The sequence below is a fragment of the Vigna unguiculata genome, chromosome 2, assembly GCF_037176805.1.
Source record: "Vigna unguiculata cultivar grain cowpea cultivar isolate G323 ecotype 2 chromosome 2, ASM3717680v1, whole genome shotgun sequence".
NCBI classification, from domain to species: domain Eukaryota; kingdom Viridiplantae; phylum Streptophyta; class Magnoliopsida; order Fabales; family Fabaceae; genus Vigna; species Vigna unguiculata.
This window is the reverse complement of record NC_140793.1, coordinates 32,504,422-32,521,291: the sequence shown is the minus strand read 5'-3', so window position 1 is coordinate 32,521,291 and position 16,870 is coordinate 32,504,422. Positions and strand designations below refer to the sequence as shown.

Sequence of the window (16,870 nt, the reverse complement as noted above, 5' to 3'; positions counted from 1 at the left end):
TTATTTTATGGTTTAGTGTGATCATTGATTAATATATCACTGTTTTTGTATTTTTAAAAAGAAATGAATGTTTCAAATTAAATCACGTTAGAAAGTAAAGAATGAGAGTAAAAAAATAGATACGATGTTATCATTTTTTCTTGATAAATAAACTAACTGCACATTTTTGTTCTCTTTGTTGAAAGTTGCATACATTACTTAAATTTAAACACAAACAAACCCCTAGAATTTATTGTACATATGCAAAAGCAAATGTGGAAAGGTTTTGAAAAGGCAAGAGCAATACGAGATATTCAGTTCACAGCCCTACAATTTGCCCTTATTTGCCCTTGTTGTCCTGTAAGGGCACCAATGCGTCCCATTTTCTCTATAGAAACTGCAAAGTCTCTAAAGAACAGAAGAGGCCACTTGCTATAGTAATTCACCAATGAAGCAGTTGCAGTGTCACCCAAAAGAGCCTGGTCCGACTGAAGTAAACCCGAATTGTTCACAATGTTTTTGTAGTAAGTGTTATCAAATGTGTTTGTAGTCACGGCATCCAAGGGAGCCAAATTGGTGTCAGAATCAGCTTCATTTGAACACACTCTTTTTAAACTCTGAAGAAGCGACTCATCTAGTGCTGGATCAGATTTACCAGACCCACCAAAGTCAAAGAGCCTTGGCTTGAACGTGAAACATTGAGCAAAACCAAAGGTGTGTGCACCTGCATTCATTACATATATGAACATTACACTGATTAGACATCATGGTTGGTAAAATTTTGAAGGAGACAAACCTGAGAGTACTGCTACATCCTTCTTTTCGAGACCCTTGGATATAAACTTGGCCGTAATGTTTTCTAAAGGTTCAAAGGGTGACGGCAAGTTATTTGCCTCGCTCTCACTTGCTGTTGTACCATCTCTACGACCCAGAGGCACAGACCAAAATGGACCTTTGCTCTGAAAAATTTACCAAATAATAGGTTAATGTTCATGTATGATTACTTAACTAATTGTCAGTGTATATTTTTTAGTATGGTTTATTATATTAAACAGTGAAAATTTGGTCACTTACAAGATAAACGGCTTCTCTTGCTGCTAGGGTTAGTATATCAGCACATGACACAGTGGAAGGACAAGCCTTTTCCAAGTTGGCCTTGATTGTGTCAATGAGTTCAAATCCTCTGAGTGAGTTTTTATTAGGCAGTGCATTTTTCTCCCCCTTTAGAGTATCCGTGTCATCTAGTAGCACCGATGCATCACATCCCTGCATGACGAAAAATAAAGAAACAGCACATGTAATAAATTTGAATGAATAGTTAACTAAAAGAATAGTTAACTAAAACTTAGAGAAGGTATTTACAAGAACGAAACAATCATGAAAATGAAGGCGTAAGAGTGAAGCAGCGATCCTTGGGTCCTTGGCCATAGCTGACAACACGTTGTATCGAACAATTCCGGTGAGGTTTGGACAAGTTGAGTCATAGAAGTTATAGTAAAGTTGAGAGCACACTAGAGGGCTAAGGAACAGAAGCCAAAACAGTGAAACAAAAGGAAGTTTATTAGAGACAAATGACTCCATAAGTTGACACCAGAATGTGACAACAGGAGAAATTAGTTAACAACTCAATTAGGATATTGTTTGTGACATTAAGTGTTGCAAACTACAACCATTTATAGGAAAAAACATACACTCACTAGGTTTGCTTTTGTGGAGAGTGGCATGGCCACTATGGTTGTCCCTTTCACTCTAGTTTGGTACAAGTCCAAAATGTCTGCTACTTTTGGTTTTGGTATATAACAATTGAGTCCACATTTCGTTAATGGAGTAGAGAACTTGCGTAGACCTATCTCATAGTTAACCATTGCTCTAAGTGGCAAGATGATGTAGCGTGATAATGTATCTCTCATATAAATAAAACTAACAGCTTCATGTACATATAGAAAAAAGGAAATTACATAGTTGACACGTGAAGTCTCCATGTGAAGAAAATAAAGCGTTTGCAATAGTATCATACTCACTCAGTTTCCGTGTACTACGAGACTTGTTTCCTTTGATCCTTTTATCGTACTTGTATTTTCTATTTACTTAAATATGATAAATAATTATCTTGTAACAAATTTCAGCTTATTTATGAAGAGTCAAAGTTAAGAAATGTAATTAAAACTTACAAGTTTTCGAATCCTTAATTTTAAAATACGATGATGTTATAGGTTGAAGAAGAATGTAGCCTAATAACTGAAAACATATTTGTTCAATTTACAAAATTCTACCCGTAATAGAGTTCTCATAATACCGAAATCACTTACCGAATCATCTGAAAAATATTTTCTAACGAATTAAATCGGTATTAAAAGTTGAATAATATTTTTTTTGTAGCTATGGTGAAAAGGGAACTCTCTCTCTCTCTCTCTCTCTCTCTCTCTCTCTCTCTCTCTCTCTCTCTCTCTCTCTATATATATATATATATATATATTTGCATTGTGGAAAATAAAATTAAAATTTGGTAACATGCTTGCACTTTGAGGATAAAGTCGTGTGCATTGTGGGAGGAGGAGAATTTTGAAAGCAGAGTTTATAGATATATACCGATAGTGCGTTACATTTGACTGTGTTTTTTTGGGTGTGTCATGTGGTGGAATATGTGTGTACAGTCATGATAAAAGCTAAAAAAATATGAATAACCAATCATTTTTGCTGGAACGACGTAATCAAGTTGATGTTGTTATAATCAAAAATAAGAAAAAAAAAAAAATATATATATATATATATATATATATATATATATATATATATATATATATATATATATATATATATATATATATATATATATATATATATATATTGTTTAAGGATTTAAAGATAAAGTGAGTAAAACACTTATTTTAGACCTCAAAAATAAGAATGTTTAAAAAATAATTTACTATTAATTAATATTTTTCTATTAAATTAATTATAAAATTATGTTTAAGAAAAAGAACCTTAAAAGTTTTTTTAGTACTAATTAATATATCTTAATTAAACTAATTATAAAATTATGTTTAAAATATAAAAGTCTCAAAAAAAATTATAACTAATATAATTATATTAAATTAATTATAAGTTTATGTTTGATAATAAAATTTAATTAAATTATTATTAGTGTGTGTTAATTTTTATTGGTAGTAAAAATGAGAATTAATGAGTTAATTTTTTTTAGTAAATTACAATTTTGTTTACAATAAAAAGAATGATTAACTATCGTTATTCTCTTATAATCAATCTTAGATTCTATCTTCCTCTTTTATTTTTCTCTATGACTTCTTTTACATTTTCTTACTTTATTTTCTTTTAATAGTTTTTTTTTTTAGGACTTTGGAATATTACATCCCTTTAATCTCTTGAATCTCATATTGTCCTTATGTCCTGATTTTTTCATCCTCATTTATGGTTAGGATTCTTTCTATTTGTGCTGTTGTTATTTTTATTCTATTTTGGATTTGTATTAAAATTAGAAAGGTGTTTCTTTTGCCTAGTTTTGTTTTTTGGTACTTTCACATTTACGGATTTCGAGAGTTTTTCTTTTTGCATATATCTTGAGGAGAAATTGTTTTTTTTTTTTACAAAATTAAATATTAGATTATGGTTTAGTCTTTTGGTGGATAATAGATTAATTAGAGCATAATTCAAAGTTGAATTTTCTATAGAAAGATAATTCAAGTTTAGGAAAAAAAAGGACTTATTATCGAGTTTAGAAGAGCAATATATATATTTTTTAATTATTTTTATTAATGATTAATCTTAAAATAAACAATTTTGTAAGTTTGTGAAAAAGGTGAGATTTCAAGATACTACAAGTCTCCTATTGAGTTTATTTTCTTTACAATCAGAACCAAGTTTTATTGTTTTAATTCATTCGTTTTATATATTTATCTTTAATAGTGTTTTATATATTATCTTTTTATTTCATATCATATAAAAATATATAGATATATCAACTAGAAAATTTGAATCAGGTTACTCAAAAATTTGAAAGAAAAGAAGAATTGAGACTTTAATTAAATAACAAAAAGAAGCTATGAACAAATAAAAGGCAAAGTCTTGTGTATTAAGGTGGGGAGATATTTAATTTTTGAAAGATAAATGCTTAAACCTTAGAAAATCTTTAAAATATGATATTGATGGTTTTGATTTAATTTCAAAATTAAATATCTTAAGAAAAATTATAAATTTGGAAAATGATAAACCAATTGACATCATTCTTAAACATATAAAAAGAATAAATTATTTTTCAAATGTATATATAATTTAATGTTAACAATTATGACGTTAGTCCTCTCGGTCAAAAGGAGTTTCTCAAATCCAAAAATAATAAAAATTTATTTAAGAATAACAATGTTACACTAAAGATTAAACAAACTAATCTTATTATCTCTTAAGAAAGAAATATTAAATAAAATTAATTATAATAATTTAATAAATAATTTTGTATAAAAATAATGAAATATATAAATAAACTGTACATTTTTTAAATAAAAACAATGCAGCAAATAAATAAATTGAAGGATATGGTTATTCCTTTCATGTATCCTCACACCTTAACGTTCATGCTTAGGTAAGCCTGATAGAGTGCAGCTCTTATTCAGAACAAATCTTAAAGACACTCAGATCTCATCAAGACATTTTACCGTTTTACCGTTTCAGAAATATGTTAAATATTTATTACTTTTACTTTCTTTTTTTTTTTAATTTTATAACTGTTTTAATTGGATAATGATATTTTAATTCATTTTTTTATCCATTTTTAAACCATTCTTAAAAAGAATGAAAATAGATAATCTGATAATTGAAAGAGTGGGTTAAAAGTGAATCAATGTAGGTTAAAATATTATTATCTCTTAATTAAACAAAATAGTTGAAATGTATTCAGTTTTAATTTTCATGTTTAAAAAATATTTCAATTATTCCTAAATACAAAAATTGTCAACAAATAACAACATCAACTAAAAAACAATTTCTATAAACATGATAAAAAAAATAGTCGTTATAGGCTTTAATAAAAAAAAAATTGACTGAGATTCATACTATCACATGAGCTAAGAAAATCGTGACAGAAAGTTAAAAACAAAATAATATTGTTAAAAATTTACATAATTTTAATAATATTAAACAAAAAATATATGTTGTCTATATTTATTAAAACGACTTAATTAATGGTTTTATTAGTGTATATTAAAAAAATTAATTAACATCCATTAAAAAATAGATTTGTCAGATATTAATGAAAAATAACCCTATCTAAAAATTAACATGGTAATAAAAAATATGAAAAACATGATTAATGTTTATAAAAAAAAACTTTATTAATTTATATACCAAAAGAAATCATGATGCAAAGAGACAAGTTTAAAGGAGGAGAATCCAAAATAAATTTCATTTAAAACTTGAAATTATATAGTCTTAAATAATAAAATTATTTTCTCAAAATCCTTAAATTCACTTTGTTTCTCTTACATTCAAATAACAAATTTTATTATAAAGTATTTTAACTTTTTTATAAAAATAAATTACCTTCCAAAAATCCTCCATCCAACATTAGTCTACAAAAGGATTGTTCGAATCTCATTACCAATAATTTGAACTCCTTTCTATCTTTTAATAATGCATCAAATGCGCCTTATTCACCAAAGTGACACCAGGAAATTATTGATTCGTTTAAATATAAAACAAAATTTTTACCTTCACGAATCTGGATTCTAGTATCCTTATTATAATATTTGATATTCAGTTTTTTACCACAAAAACGTGTTGTGATTCTATGTCAGTAAAAGAATGACTTTTGCAGACCCACACCACTTTATGGTATAACGGGATCCTCCCCTAGTGAAACAAAAATGAAATTCCCAAACGATTTGGATAGGATAATAAACTCAGATTCTAGACTTCTTAGGATCTATACATTCTAATTTCAGTGTGATGTTTATGACAAAAATCTCAAACTCAGTTGGCAAAGGCATCCAAAAAGACACAAAAAGGGGGAATGTTGCATCAGTCTATGATTAAAAAGCACAGTTTTTCCTTAGTTAATTCAGATCATACATCAAAATCATCTGATAAAGGGGGAGAGAAAAGGAACATGTTGATACCCCATGTCCCCATGAAATAACCCTAATCCAAGAGTTTTAACAAAAGTTACAGCACAAGAAATCGAAGAGACCCTGAAAACAGTCGTAGCAGCAAGAACAACTACATGTATCCAGAAAACAAAAACAAAAACAAAACAACAGTTAGATTATTCAATAATCAAACACGTTCTCTCTTGAAAAAATTAAGAAGCGATTGAAGAATGAAAAGAAGAATACCACTCGTTGATGACTTTGTCTTGTGTATCATCCCCAGAAACTTGAAAGGATTGTGACGGAGGAGGTTCCATGGGTGGTTCACCTTCTCCCTATGCACTATAGGGAGAGGAAGAGGAATATGAAGATTGAGGAGTAAAGTTGGGCACTGAAAGTGAAGTAAATTCTAGAAATAGATAAATGCACGTGAAGGAGCATAGTTGTCATACAAGTCATGCCGTTGCAAAAGACAAAATAGTCAAATGAGATGCCAGGCCCAAATCCGTTGTTACACTCACGCGGTTTTTACGTCCGTTTTTTTTTTTTTTACAGGGATAATTATGTTTTAAAGATAATTGTGTTATTCACTTGTGATTTCTCTGGGTGATTGATTTGTGTGACGATGTCGTTAAAGGTCTTTGACCTTTCTAATATTTTTCTTTATCAATTTTTATTGACGAATAGCCGGTTAAGAAAAATTTCAATGAAAAAATAATATGCAACATTGATATTTTATTGATATTGGAATGTAAGAAAATTTGAGAAAATGTAGTTGTACGAACATAACAAATTTATTAAAGAATTAAAACTTAATTAATTTTAATAATAACACGTCCTATTTAAAAAAAAAAAAAACTGTTTATTCTTTTTTTTATCGCAGTGAAGATTTTATTTTGAGTAAATATGTCAAAGATTGTTAGCATATTAGTTTTATTTAACGAAAATATTAACGTTTTATACGTGACGGTTATAAATTTTTGTTGGCTATTGAAAAAAGTTCTTTTGTAATAATTATTAATATATATATATATATATATATATATATAAATTTATTAACTTTATTAAATTTTAAATACTTCATAATTTAATATTTTTAATTTATTTTTATTAAAATAATTACTTTATCAAGTATTTAAAATATTTTTTTTTGCCTAATTATTTATCATTTAATTTTGATAGTCAATATTACTTTTTTTCTCTAATTAATCACTTATTTTCTTTTTAATTTCCTCCTTTTAAAATCTCTCTGAAAAATTAGTTAACTGAGGAAGATTAAATTAAATAATAAACGAGTTAAGGATGAAGAAATAAAGATAACAATCAGAGTAGCAGACAGTAATGTATTTAGAAAATAATATTTTAAACATTTAATAAAACAAAAACTTTGATAGAGATTTAATTACAAAAACCTAAATGTAAAAGTTATTTAAAACCTAATAATACCAAATTGGTTCAGATAATCTAAAAAGGAATCTCTTAAAAGAAGACCCCAGGTATACAAAGGAATAAATTACAGAAATTAATTGTTGCGCTAACTTGTAGTACATTTTGACTTTGATATTATTATATGATCAAACAATAATCCCGCAATCTGGTGAACAAGCGGGCGTAATACAGGGAATTCAATGTTGTTCCTGAAACAACTTTTCTTGTATTCAGTCTTTTAAGCTTGATAATAACGGGTCATAATTTTGTTTATACAAAAAATAAAAAATAAAGAGATGAAATTAAGAACAATTAATAATAAAAATGGATTTCTATATTACATTTTTAACAAGATTAGGTTGACTCCTACTTCATTCACTTTAATTTTCTTCAAATTCTTGTAATATTAAATCAAATTTGGATTAATTTGACATTGCAAACAAATTGTAATCTATAAAAATTTGAAATAATGCAATTTTTTTTTCACTTGTCGGACAAGATGTACTCATCAACAAAAGCAATGAAAAAAAAAACCCGTGTAGTAAAAATATTTGAATGTCAAAAAATGTTGCAACGTAACAGAGTTATTTGATCAAACGTATATTTTCTGGAATGAAAATAGTTTTGGAAACAAGTGCTACTGCTTCATTCAAGCGTAGATGCCCTATGGAGCTAGAGGTAAAAATGTGCCTCTCTGTCCTTTCACATCCTTTATTGTACAATTCTTTTGTTAAACAAAATGGAATGGTGTTATTTGACCAGTGTGTCATGAATAAATGATCCATCCATTTTAATGCAAAGAATCATTGCTGTTTGTTATTGTTATTAAAATTGACAGCAGGATCACTAATATTGAACAAAATTTGCTTCCAAAGTCTGATGCTGCTAACTCCATGGTGAACACTGAACAAGCTTGTTACTCAGAGAGGGCGTCGGTGACAATCCCTGGAAAGAACCTGCAACATCTACAGGTGCAAGTCATCCTAAACAACTCCAGATGAACTCATAATGTATGACGACGTACTTCTACCAGCCCAGTCATTATTTTCCTATAGCCACCATTTTGACACCGACACAGAAATCTCATCCAAAGTGTTGCAGGCACTGAGATGCCACTGCAACGTATCCAATCTCCATTCCCAGCAGAGGATAATGGCAAGGAAATCATATTTAGAAATTCTCACCTCGCAGTGGAAATGGAAATGTGATCAAATCTATAGTCAGATACCTCTCTGGGACTGTGGATATCCTGCCAACTCAACAATTGATAAATTTAACACCGAGTAACATGGTTTGATAAAAGCAAAAGAGACACGGCATTTATATTACCATAAAGGGTGCTCCATTATTCAGATGCGTGGAACACGAAACATCTGGCTGTCATAAGTTTTTCAGAAATCTATGATCTAATAACATTGAAGCACTTGGTCGCTCGGCTGGATTTCTTGTAAAGCAGAGCCTCAAGAAATCTTTACCTTCAGCTGACAATGTTTCTGGTATAGGAGGTGTATCCTTCATAACCTTAAACATAGCTGCGGCCTGCATAATTAAATCAGAATTTCATGTCTAGTTCATAAATGAAAAAAAACATGTATACACACAGCATCTCTGACAAATTTTAACTAATAGGATAAAGTTTCTAAAGAAAGAATGTTAAAAGAGAATTCTAATATACTACACCTTGTGGGAATTGTTCTGAATAACAGGTTGATATAAAAACGAGAATAAAAAATTATGTAGATGCTTACTCCTTCATACTCGCTCCAAGGAGGCTTTCCCGTAAACATTTCAATAATTGTGCAACCCAAACTCCAGATATCAACAGCAAAAGCTACTTCAACGCTATTATCTTTTTGCACAACTGCTTGCATAAGCTGCACGAGAAACGGGTATCAATAGAGAACAACCGAGAGACGCTACGGAGTAACAGTTAGAATATACCTCTGGAGCCATCCAGTATGGACTTCCCTTCAAAGAAAGATCTGCAACGTGTCCAGTTAGCTGTGGACACAGAAATCTCAAAAGTATTATAAGGGGCACAAAAGGACTACTAGCAGAAAAGGTGCTGGTGAAACCAAAGAGTAAATTTCCAAATAGAACACAACTGTACTTCGTAAAAAACTCAGACTAAGTAACATAGAGCTTGGAGACACACCATTTTTCAATAACTCGAAATAGAAAGGGAATTTGACAACTTACATGTTTGGCCATTCCAAAGTCAGCAAGCTTAACGACACCGGCAGAATCAACAAGCAAGTTAGCCCCTTTGATGTCCCTGCAAAAGAAAAAAAAAATACATCATCAGATCTTCCAAATGCAAACTGAATCATTCTGAAAAAAATAAAATAAAAAATTATAGCATTTATGCAAATATTTCTTATCGATTTCCTATACTAGTTGGACAAGGATCTCATTCTATGCAACACATCAAGCATGTGATCAGTACCTATGAATTGTCTTTTTGCTGTGTAAGTAAGCCAACCCCGAAAGAATATGGCGTGTGAAACTCCGAAGAACCCATTCGGTTATTGCACCACAATGTTCACGAACGTATTTATTCATTGAACCAGGATGTACATATTCCAAATATATATAAAACCTGTCTTCTACCTGTCAGAGCACAACCCAAAGATGTCAGAAGTTTTTACAGGGCAGTTCTAGAAATAATCATTAATCTTGGACAACTAATCACGAATAAGAACTCCTTACTATTTCGCTACCAAAATACTGCACAATGTTTGGATGTTTCAGTTGGCTAAGAACTTTAATTTCCTGAAAAAAGGTGAAACATTGTAATGATAAAAAGGTGAATTATAGAAAGGAAAGAAATTCTGGATAAATATTACAGATAACTAAAGTGGGATCATCTTAATCACAAAGTAGAACATAGGCAGAAAGTGTGATTACAAAATTCGTACAACACATACAGCTAAGAAATACACTAAAGAGGTAAGCAACCTGCTCTAACTGCCTTATGCACTCTGCAGATTTTGGATCATCGGAAAAGGCTTCTGCTTCCTTCATTGCACACAATGCTCCAGTTTTTCTGCGAGGAACAAAAAATGTGTATAAGAGGAGCTTGTAAGAAAGAGAGCATGGAAGAGCATAAAAGAATGAATGCTTCCGAAACATGCGTGTGACAGGAATACATACCTATTGGTGGCAGCATAAACAGATCCAAAAGTACCTCGGCCAATAAGTTTCCCTTTCTGCCACTGGTTTTTCATTGGCAAGGATTCTGTCTTAGCAACAGGAAGGGAAAAGGTAGCAGGAGGTGAGACTAAGGGAGCTCCAGGCCCAGCCCAAGGAGGCAAGGGTAAGGGATGGACAGAGTAAGGAGGATTGGTTTCCCGGCGTGCTATTGAGGTGTCAAGGGATAATCTGGGGGGTATGTATGGAGGAGAAGGAGAAGAAGAAGAAGAACGGGCATTGGGGCTTTTGGGGTATTGGGTGGGGCTTTTTCCCCGCGGGCTTTGATGGGGGGGAGAAAGGGTGGTATCGGTGCGCGGTGCTGATACATCAAAGAAAGCAGGAGGTGGGTACCCAGCTGAAGGGTCGGATGTTGGCATCTCTGGTGCTGACCAGAACTGGTTGGACATGGGTGATACATAATAGTACGGGACAAAATCATCGGTTTTGGCAGTGTTTGGGATGATTCTGGGACTGGCAAAAGGACTGGTTGGAGCACTTCTTGCAGGAGCACTCAACCAGAAGTTATCTCCTTGAGCACTTGTACTTGCACCACTGCTCGTGTCTTGCTGCGGCGCCACCCCAGGTGATAACCTTGTCTCCACGTGCTCCATATTTTTTCTGTTCTCTTCCCTCGCGAATACACTGTACACACAAATCCCTATATGTCAGAACGCAAATTATATCACTAATTCCCAATTTAAAGCTACACATTTTTTACTTAAAACAGAGAAGAAAGACAAGATTTTTGAAATAAATTATTACACACTACATGCACTGTTATAATCTGTGCAGATGGAATTAAGTTCTATTAAATATTCTTTTTTTCTGGTTTGAAACTGTAAGCACAATTAATTAATGACAATAAAATATACCAAAATACGACAAAGCATAATTAAGAAATTCAATGAAAATGATTTGAATAACCGATACAGTACGCGAGGAAACGGAAACTACCAAAGGAAACAACGAGTGTCGAAATTGAGAGAAGGAATTGAATTACCTTCGCATTTGAAAACCAGGGGGGAGGGCAAAATCGACGGCGACATTGGGTTTGTCAGCGGCGGCATTGGGTTTGTCGGAGGCGGCATTGGGCTTGTCGGCGGCGGCATCTTTGGAGAAGGGTAAACGGGAGTCGGTGGCTCTGGGCAAGGGTAACGGCTGAGGTCCAAAGGAGGGGGCAGCGGAACGATCGAAGGTGCTGCTGGAGCGCGACAAGGGGGTGATGACGACGGCGTCTAGGTCCTCCACGTGGCTCAGCTTCCTGGAGCGCGTGGACTTTTTGGTGGCGCCGAAGAACCAGGCGGAGCGGGTGTTCTTCCTGGCGTGGGACGCGGATGATGAGGTGGGAGAGGAAGATTTGCGAGTGGCCGAAGAGGAGGTGGGCGTTGTCGTCGACGACGACGACGACGGTGACGGTGACGGTGATGGTGAGGGTGAGGGTGAGGGTGAAGAGGATGAATTGGAATGAGAGAAGATGAGGGTGGGTAACCAGCGCATGTCGATGGTTACAACAATGTTGTGCAATGCTTCATTGTGGGCACGTGATCGCCATTGTTAGCAATTGGTGTGCAGAGATGCAATGGGATTTCAGAGAATGGAAGAGAAATGAGAGATTGGATGGGAATGGTGTTGCTCTCTTAATTCTCTCAATCCTGAGTTTTTGTTTTCGCCATGCTTCTGCACACAACAACATCACAACATTACGCGCTTTTACAACGCCAAATCTCGTGCTGCTTCGGGTGCCGCCAGATGTGCAAACCTTCCTATCTATCATTGCTGACTCGTCATAATAACAACATTAATACACATAACATAATCATATATAATCATATTATGCACCCACCATTTTCATCATTATAAAACCTGTTCTTACACCCCATTTTTGTGGTGTAAGAACATTGAGCTGATTCATCTCGTAACAGTAGTAGCAGCGGTTACCCAAGAAATATAATTTTGGGCTTAAGGCTATGAACGCTTTCCGGGCCATTCACTTTGGGCCTTGAAAGTGGGCCTGACTTAGGTAGTTTTATCCGTTGTTTGTTGAAGTACAGTTTATGTAATAGAAAAAGTGGTAATGAGTTTGATTTGGTACCACCCGCCGCACACGCTACAAAATGTTTTTTTGGTTGCAGAACAATAATGAGCTTTTGTTTTGTTTATGAGTCTCTAAAGAGTGAGACACTGTAGTTTTTTCTTTCAAACCAACAAAATACTGTGAAAAGGCTTACGTAACTTGTCTAGTTTCTTTCTATCGTGCAATAATAACAATTCAAACTCAACGCTTTCTGCTTAGCCATCTCATTCTTATATTTGTGTGTGTGTGTGTGTGTTAATGTGTACTTTTTACACTTTTGAAGGGTGAAATGATTTTGACAATGACTGTGAAAACCTACCCTCTTGAAACACGATTGCCTTTTTACTCTAGTAGCCTAATAATACCTTTTTCTGTTTTTCAAGTTCAATCTGCTTTCGTTTTCACACCATTGCTGCGGATGCTTCATTTTCGGCTTCCCACATTTCCACATTATGCGCTTTCTTTTCTATTTTTCTCGCTCCAAACCCTCCCTTACTTTTAGTAACAAAAAAACAAAATTCATCTAAAATCAAATCATTTTTTGCTACCTTCCATGCCAAAAATTTGCTTTTTGTCCTCTCTCAAGTTTAGCTTTCCTTCAATATAAAAAAAAAAAAAATACTCAAATACTGAAATTATCTTTTTAAAATGTGATAAATTTGTTGAGGAATAAATAGCGTCTTAATGACGTCAAAGTCCTGCTCCCCAGTTCGAAATTCACAGATACTGGACATATTAATTATAGACTTTAAAATTATTGGATTTTGCTTCACCTGTTGTCTTCTCTCTCTTTTAATTTGGTGTTCAAATTTATGGAGACGATGATTGTCTTAGAAAATATTGAAAAACCTAAACATAACTGCAGCATGTGTTTCTCATTAAAGTTTCGTAAATTTCAATAACAGTGGTCCATCCACACATGATTTCCTGAATGGCTCCCCTGCAATGTTCGTTCTCCATCCCCACATATGCAAAGACTCATTTGGTCCCATCCCACTCCGTCGCGCCGGAGCCTTCTGTTTCATTTTACCTTTGTGAACCAACGTTAAACTCTGCTTGGTCTTTCTTTCTTTCTCAGTCGCAAGCATTGTTAGCTAAGATGAATAAAATTGAAATTAGATAAAGTTTTTGGTGTGAAAGTGAAAGTAGGTAAAAAAAATGAAAGAAGAAGAGAGGGTGGGGCATTTGTTGGGTGAGAGGACAAAAAGGTAGTAAAATGAGAGAACAGAAGAGAGCAGACCAGGGGACGTTATTGATGGCATCAGAATATTCATGTCATCCATTTAATAGTAATAATAATGACAATAAAGTTTCCTTGGTATTCATTCCATCATGTCAAATCCATGCACGTGATGGACTCACCTCTCCCCTCTTCATTTTCTAAGTCAACAGCGACAAAAAGCATTAGCATAAACCAAATATGACAACCAATTCAACAATTCTACTTTCGTTTCCAAAATAATAATAATAACATTTCACTCTCATTCCACCCATATGAGACAAAACAAAACCCAATGTTGCTGCACAACTCATTTTTCATGCAACCAAATCATCACATCACAACTACTCCTTCTTCATTTTCCTAAAATCATTTTCAAATATTAATATTTTTTAAAATATATGTATATATATATACCCTTTCTTTTCTGCTCTATCTAATGAATTAGATTAATTGATACATACACCTCATTCAACCTGTACTCTGACTTTCAAAAGTTGAAACTGACATTTCCTTTAACCATGTTTTTTCTCTCATTTACTACAGTTGCTTAATTAATACTACTACCTTTTCTATTCTCTTTCCTACATAACCACCGGTTCAATCAGTGTTCTTTATTCAGGGTGTATTTCAATTTGAGTAACAGTTTCTGAATTTAAGTTTAAAATAAAATAATAATTTAGCTTTTATCATAAAAGTGAAAAAAAAAATGTAAAGACTTTCTTTTTTCGTTTCGTAAAATGGTGTTATAGATTATGAAGGTTGGTTTGTATGAAGGTTGTGTTAGAGAAATGGTGGTTTTGTTTGGAAGAAAAAGTTGTGGGTTGGGAGGGAGAAGGGAATACATTAATGAGAAGAGTGAGTGTGTACGCAATTGCTCACCAACACACTGAGTCACTGCAACGCTTCTGGGTCTGCTCTGCTACTTCTGCTACCTGCACTCACTGTCACTCACCACCATCATTCTCCTACCCTTTTGCCCCCCTCCCCTGGGAATCAATGCCAATGGGATCCTCCTTCCTATTCCTATTTCTTCTTTTCTCTTTCCACCATAACCCTAATTTTTACCTTTTCTTTTCTCACTATCTCCTTCAAATGCAATGCATGCAATTTTTTACTCCAATTTCTTCCTCTATTTTTCCTATCAAAATTCAATACTGTTTCTCACTTTAATCCCTTCTGTTCAAACAATGCTACCAAGTTTCGTACTTTTCTCTACCCATTTGATTTTTTATTACTCTGTTATTCTTGAAAAATTAAGTCATTTGTATTTCATGTGCTATACAACACTAGAAAATGTAGTTTTTCCAAAATCTATAGTAAAAACAATACACAGATGCAGAAATCTACAACTATGTTACAAGCAGTTCAGTCGTAAAAAATATAATGATGCGATCTTTGATATACTGGAATGTAGAAAAAAAAGTTAAGATCAAATAATATTTTAACGAGCACCGTCAGTAATATTGAGTCAACGAATTCTTTTTCAACCTACAATTTCATCAAAATAAAACTCCAGTCTTGGAATATAAAGTGTGTTTTCAAATCCGCTGTAGTACGCTAATCGGTGCTCCTAACACACTCTAATTTAGATAATTAACATGCATTAAATATTGTAAAAATTTATAATTAACTATGATAAATAATAAATGAAATTTGACATAATAATTATTAATACAATTTTATTATATTTAAAGAATAAAAATATCCTTAAATATTGTACAACTATATTTAATATTTTATTTAATGTTCATCCATAAAAATTAAAAAAATAATTAAATAATTATATTTTAGTGTTTTAAAAATTAAAATAAAATTAAACATAGAAAATTAAATTAATATAAAACCTACAAAAAATAGTGATAAACATTTTAAAGTTTAAAAGAAAATTAAAGTATTCAATTTGATACTTCATTGAATCTCTTCATTCTAACTTGATAACCTTTTGTAACAACTCTCTCAACTCAGCAAATTCTTGTATTAAAAAAAATAATATTTCAATATCCAAAATTATTAATTATAAATACATAAAATTAACAATATAAAATAATTAATTACTTAAACTTTTAGTAAATACTGATAGTTTTGTTTTTATTAAATTTATGACGTGTATTTATATTATTTTAATTAATAAACTTAATTATTTAATAATAAATAAATGCATATAAATTATTCTTTAACCAATCTTGTTAGCGTTCTTCATCTTTAAAACTGTAACAAAATATCTTAAAAACCTCGTGAAATAATATTTCATCAAAAATACAGTAATTTTTTTATTTTCTAACGTAATTCATTATTCTTTTCTTATTCAATAAAAATGAAATTTAAAAAATATAGTTAGATATTATGAAATAAGATAGCTATAATAAGGCAATACATGAAATTCAAATATACTTAAATTAATATATAAATTATAAACACCCCTCAAAATAATAACGCCTAGTCAATATAAGTTGTACATTATTAAAAACAACCTTGAACCTTGAATCTATATAATCAAAAATTAATATAAAAAATAATTTGTATAACTTTAAAGAAATTATTCTAAAATTAACAAACTTATACTTATTGACTTATTGTTTCTTTTATATGATTGGTGCATATTTTATTTTTCTTTTATAGAAAACAAAAAAAAAATCCGTTAATTTGAACTAAAATATCATATAAATTAAACTCAAACAAATCACTATAAATCTAAAGGTTCTTCCAACTACTATTTTACGATCTAAGAAAATAAAATCTAAAAGTATCTGTTAAAAGGTTCGGTCTAGTATTTAGTACCGTTAATACATCTTGTTTTAACTTTAATCTTATTATTATTGTTGCTGCTTAATCATTCTGCCTACAGAATAAACAAAAGTTATTTAAAGTGGAAAGAGT

At 31.7% G+C, this 16,870-nt stretch overlaps 2 protein-coding genes across 3 annotated transcripts; both read right to left on the bottom strand.

Annotated features, from left to right (window-relative positions):
- Positions 1-116: 116 nt before the first annotated feature.
- On the bottom strand, positions 117-6,637 carry LOC114171444 (peroxidase 10-like). Of its 2 annotated transcripts, XM_028056462.2 has the most exons (5): positions 6,324-6,510; positions 1,342-1,498; positions 1,054-1,245; positions 776-938; positions 117-703 (listed from the first exon to the last, which is right to left on the bottom strand). In XM_028056462.2, the coding sequence occupies exons 1-5, from the start codon at positions 6,392-6,394 to the stop codon at positions 294-296; spliced, it is 993 nt and encodes a 330-aa protein (XP_027912263.2). In that variant the 5' UTR covers positions 6,395-6,510; the 3' UTR covers positions 117-293. The 2 variants fall into 2 exon arrangements, 1 of the variants encoding a protein (XP_027912263.2); XR_003602669.2 differs by lacking the exons at positions 117-703; positions 776-938; positions 1,054-1,245; positions 1,342-1,498 and adding an exon at positions 6,016-6,207 and having other exon boundaries at positions 6,324-6,637.
- Positions 6,638-8,124: 1,487 nt separating this feature from the next.
- LOC114174624 (mitogen-activated protein kinase kinase kinase 5-like) lies at positions 8,125-12,526 on the bottom strand. Its single transcript, XM_085669617.1, has 10 exons — positions 11,698-12,526; positions 10,659-11,339; positions 10,464-10,551; positions 10,215-10,277; positions 9,952-10,115; positions 9,705-9,780; positions 9,447-9,506; positions 9,254-9,379; positions 8,835-9,044; positions 8,125-8,754 (listed from the first exon to the last, which is right to left on the bottom strand). The coding sequence occupies exons 1-9, from the start codon at positions 12,192-12,194 to the stop codon at positions 8,886-8,888; spliced, it is 1,914 nt and encodes a 637-aa protein (XP_085525743.1). The 5' UTR covers positions 12,195-12,526; the 3' UTR covers positions 8,125-8,754; positions 8,835-8,885.
- Positions 12,527-16,870: the final 4,344 nt, after the last annotated feature.